This window comes from Salpingoeca rosetta (assembly GCF_000188695.1).
Source record: "Salpingoeca rosetta unplaced genomic scaffold supercont1.73, whole genome shotgun sequence".
Classification (NCBI taxonomy): Eukaryota; class Choanoflagellata; order Craspedida; family Salpingoecidae; genus Salpingoeca; species Salpingoeca rosetta.
The window spans coordinates 1-5039 of record NW_004754861.1 but is presented as its reverse complement, the minus strand read 5'-3'; the positions used below and the strand labels follow the sequence as shown (position 1 = coordinate 5039).

The window sequence follows — 5039 nt, the reverse complement described above, 5'->3', positions numbered from 1 at the left end:
ACACACACACACACACACACACACACACACACACACACACACACACACACACACACACACACACACACACACACACACACACACACACACACACACACACACGCACACGCACACGCACGCACGCACGCACACGCACGCACGTACGCACGCATCCCACTGACCATGACAGAGTCGTACGAGTCCTGTGACTGGATGGCAAAGAGGTTGTTGGCAATGTGCAGCGTGCTGAACGTGCTGAAGGCCAGCCCGCTCACAGCCTGCACCTGCTTCCACCAGAACAGCGACATGGCACCTGCGTTGTGTTGTTGTTTGTTGGTTGGTGGCTTTGTCTTGTTTGAACTGGTGTCTCGTTTATGGTGCACGTCATGCTGTCACTCGTTTCCTGATTCATTCAAGCCTCAACACGAACGTGCATAGCTTGCTTACAAGTCAAGGTAGTAGCCAGCCAATCACACAGGCACACACACACACACACACACACACACACACACACACACACACACACACACACACACACACACACGCACACACACACACACATACACACACACACACACACACAGATACAGGCAGACACAGACACAGGCACACACAGGCACACACAGGCACAAACATGCACACGTGTCAATGCTTGCGAAGCGCGTTGACGGCGCGAGCAGCCGCCGCCGCCAACAACACAGTATCCCCACCACCTTCACCCGCCTCTCCCTGCTCCTTCTGCAGCTGGTGCTTGAGCGCGGATACGAACGCCGCCGTTCCCGCCTCCTTCCCACCAACATGCAGCGCACGCAAGTCCTCAGGCACCTCCTCCACGCGCCCCGCGCACGACACAAACTCCATACCATCTCGCCTAAACTCTGCCATGGGTCCGTCGTTGCCACTGGGGGCATCGCCAATCGCCAGCGCTCGCCGCACGTCCAGCGGCCGCGTACAGAACCGGTACGGCGACACACCCGAGCCATCACCACAATCACCACCATCGTCACAATCACCGCTGCCGTCTGTTTGCTGCTGCCGAACGTCGGCTGTGCTCGTCGCTTCACAACAGCCACTCTCACAACAGCCGTGCTCACCATCGCAACCATGGCTACCCACCCCACAGCAGCCACTGCTTCCTCCATTGCTGCAATCTGCGCGGTCCACACACCCGATATGGGCGCCGTGGCGACTGCGGCGCAGCCAGCCGATGGGGGTGGCCTTGTTCACGCCCAGCTTGAAGAACCACACGCTATTTGGTGCAAAAGACACCTCAATGCCGTGCTGCGCGCACAGGCGCTGCAGATCACCAAAGTACTTGTCTGCCACCGCACGTGGTACGCCCATCAGTGTCATCGACGACGGGTACACGCCAGCGTTAGCGTCACTACTCTTCTCCAGATGCTGGCGGCGGCTGTCAGTGCTGCTGCTGCTGCTGCCGTTACTGTTGTTGTTGTTGTCGTTGCCGTTGCCGCTGCTGCTGCTGTCATTGTTGTTGTTGCTGCTGCTGTTGCTGTTGTCACTGCTACAGCTGCCGTCTTTGCCGCTCTCGAGTTCAGCGATAGCGATGGCAGCGGCATCAGGGACCGAGGAGCAGGAGAAAAGCACCTCGTTGGTGTCGCACAGCACGGCGCCTGGCGTGGTGATGAGCTCTTCCGTGACGACGGCGTCGGCGCCGCCAGGGTGCTCTGCGATGCGCGCACACAAGCGGGAAAACGGCTCCTGATACTTGTCGCTGAGGAGGTGGATGAGCGCTGGATCTGCAGCCATGTCGGTGTACAGCTTGCGGAGGATGGCCAGGATCCGAGGCTTCACAAAAGCTACCTGCTGTGGTGTGAGACACGTCCCGCCGCTCACGGCCGATCTGATGTAGTCCTTGCTGTACACGATGTCGCCGCTGTCGCAGTGCCCCGTCACAAAGGCAGCGCCGGTGCAGGTTGCCATTGCCACCTGCCCAGCGCGACGGTACTGCGGCGGGATGTGGTCCCAGAACTGTCGGCGCGCGCGCGTGTGCGCTGTTGTGTTGAGCAGGATGCACCCGCCATCCCGCAGCCACTGCAGCACGGGTTCATAGCACGGGGATTCCTTGAGCGTCGGGTACAGTCCGCTCTGCGGTCGCTCCACCAGCGTCGAGTCCATGTCGCACACCAGCACCATTCCATCACAGCACCCTCGACCACTTTGCTTTGCCTTCTTCACATCATCACCACCACCATCATCGTGGTCGTTGGTGACGCTGCTGTCGTCGTGGTGCCTTCTTCGCCTTGCCATCACCAGCGACCGTGTTTGCTGAAAAGTGGTGTAAATCTTTGTTTAAACTTCGATGGCGCGCAAACGTGTCCGCGCCGCTCTCCACACAAATCTCATCTTCTCTTGAACACAACGAGCAAGCAAGACGCAGGGCGACAGTGTGTGTGTGTGTGATACGTGCGCAGACACATCCACAAGCAACACACACACACACACACACACACACAGACAGACACACACACAGACCGACCGACAGACAGACAGACAGACACACACACACACAATGGCTGACGATGGTGTGATTGTGTTGAGCAGCGATGACGAGGAGGAGCAGGAGCAGGAGCAGGAGTCGTGCATCAAACTGGACAGCAGCGTGGAAACCCTGCTGGTGGAAGGCGACGATGACACGCAGGATCTGCCCATCATCGACCTGGATGGAACAGCCGACTCCTCCACAACATCCACTTGCACCAGAAGTGGCAGCGTGGTGCCTACACCGGCGAACGTGGACACCACACCTGGATTCTCCTACCAACCGCACATCAGCACCTCCACCCCATTTCGTGCTTTGTCCATGTCACTCGCAAATTCACCAGCCACAACTCCAAACACAAGCAAAACCACAACTCCAGCCACAACAACGACGACTCAGCTGCCGCCGCCGCCGCCTCAGCAGCAGCAGCAGCAAGTACAGCAACAGCAAACAGTGTCGCCGACGACGGTGTCTTCCACAACAACAACAGCAGCAACAACAGCAGCAACAGCAACTGCGGTGACACAGCCGTGGTCAATTTCCAGATCAAGGGTGACCAACGGCAAGGCTGATGCGGCTCAGCGGACACTGGCATTCAACAACAACGACCAAACCACTCCCTCCTTTGTGCCCTTCTCAGCAACAGCACCAACAGCAGCAACATCATCAGCAACAGCATCAGCAGCAGCATTCATGGCCTTCAAGAGCAGTGCGACAAAGCCATCCTCGTCACCTCTGTTGGCGCCCGTTCGCACTTCTTCCCCACTCATGAAGCTGCGAGGCCACAGCGAAGCCAGCAACGACACAGACGATGAGTTGCCGCAGTGCCTGCCACTTTGGTCGTCGGTGAAGCCGACAGGGACAGTGGTTGCCCCCAACACGGCCCAGTCACCCACAACAACCACAACCCAATTAACAACTGCAGCCCCAACCACGACGACGACGACGACGACGACGACGACCACGACCACCACGACACCCACGACGGCATCATCGACAAGAGCAGCAGGGGCGGTGAAGGTCAAGCAGGAGAAGCCATTGTCGGGAGCAACACTGCCTGCGTCCAGCTGCAATGCCGCTACTTCTACTGCCATGAGTGGCGGAGTGGTGGTGAAACAGGAAGCGCTAACAACCCCTGTCAAGACAACCCAGGCCGTATCTGCATCAGTACCAACTACAGCATCCACAACAACAACAGCTGCGACAACAACAGCAACAACAGCGACAGCTACACCAACAACGACAGCAGCCACGACAAAGGCGGTGGCAACAAAGGCGACTCCTCCGCCACCACAGCGCCGGCCATATCGGGGGTTGGCGCAGACGTGGACACTACCGCGCACCGCAACCTTTGGCAAGGCATCGCACCTCGTCCCCGTCGCACACGTTGCAGACCTGTACCAGGCGATTGACATGACGCTGAGCAACCCGACCCTCCCGGCCGCGTATCTGTCAAAGATGTCACCAACTGTTGCCTTTTTCGAAACAGACAAACTCCTGGCCAGCGTTATGGTGCGTGTGTGATTGTGTGTGTGATTGTGTGTGTGATTGTGTGTGTGTGATTGTGCGTGTGAACATAATTGCGACATCGATCCATTGCGCACTCATACCTATATGTGTGTGTGTGTGTGTGTGTTGTGCGTGTGGCTGCAGAACACGCTTGAGAATGCTGGTGCGACGCATGAACCCGAGCTCGCTGTCCTCCGCTATCTCGACGCCTTGGCAGCGCTGCAGGTGAGGTGGTGGAGGAGAGAGAGAGAGAGAGAGAGAGGGAGGGAGATGGATTGCAGCTGTTGGTGCGTCATACTCACACGTATTGTGTTGTGTTGTGTTGTGTTGTGTTGTGTTGTGTTGTGTTGTGTTGTGTTGTGTGCGTGCGTGTGTGTGTATTGTGTTGTGTTGTGTTGTGTTGTGTTGTGTTGTGTTGTGTTGTGTTGTGTTGTGTGTGTGTGTGTGTGTGTGTGTGTGTGTGTGTGTGTGTGTTTCTTCAGGCTGCGCTGTATTGGCCGAAGCGGCGGGCGATGGGACCGTCTGTGCGCACGTGTTTGTGGAGAGCACTGCGTCCACTGACGCGCCCATCCAATGATGATGATGATGATGATGATGATGATGATGATGATGATGATGATGATGATGATGATGATGATGATGATGATGATGATGATGATGATGATGATGATGAGGGAGGGTTGAAGGCAAAGAGGCGATCAACACGACGCCGCCGGCGCGTGAACTACAAAGAGCAACAAGTGCAGCCAGAAGGCAGTAGTGCAGACGACGACAACAGTAACAGTGACGATGACGATGATGATGATGAGGAGGAGGAGGAAGAGGACGGGTCCCCTGCGAGAAAGCGGGCGCTGGTGACGCGGCGGCGGGCACGCGGAACCAAATCAACACAATCCGCACAACGCAGAGGTCGAGGTCGAGGTCGAGGGAGAGGGAGAGGTAGACGGGGAAGGGGGAGGACAGGAAGAAGGATGAGCACTGGTGACGATGAGGACGAAAGCGAGGAGGAGACAACACAACGCAGCAACGGCAGTGACAGTGACAGCGATAG

General features: G+C 57.2%; 2 protein-coding genes across 2 annotated transcripts; one reads left to right on the top strand and one right to left on the bottom strand.

Moving 5' to 3' along the window:
* Positions 1-490: 490 nt before the first annotated feature.
* On the bottom strand, positions 491-2266 carry PTSG_11410 (uncharacterized protein). Its single transcript, XM_004987500.1, has one exon. The coding sequence runs from the start codon at positions 2245-2247 to the stop codon at positions 625-627; it is 1623 nt and encodes a 540-aa protein (XP_004987557.1). The 5' UTR covers positions 2248-2266; the 3' UTR covers positions 491-624.
* Positions 2267-2509: 243 nt separating this feature from the next.
* Positions 2510-5024, top strand: PTSG_11409 (uncharacterized protein; the record flags this gene model as incomplete). Its single annotated transcript, XM_004987499.1, has 4 exons — positions 2510-3991; positions 4133-4213; positions 4471-4842; positions 5013-5024. The coding sequence occupies 4 exons, from the start codon at positions 2510-2512 to the stop codon at positions 5022-5024; spliced, it is 1947 nt and encodes a 648-aa protein (XP_004987556.1).
* Between the last annotated feature and the right edge of the window lie 15 nt (positions 5025-5039).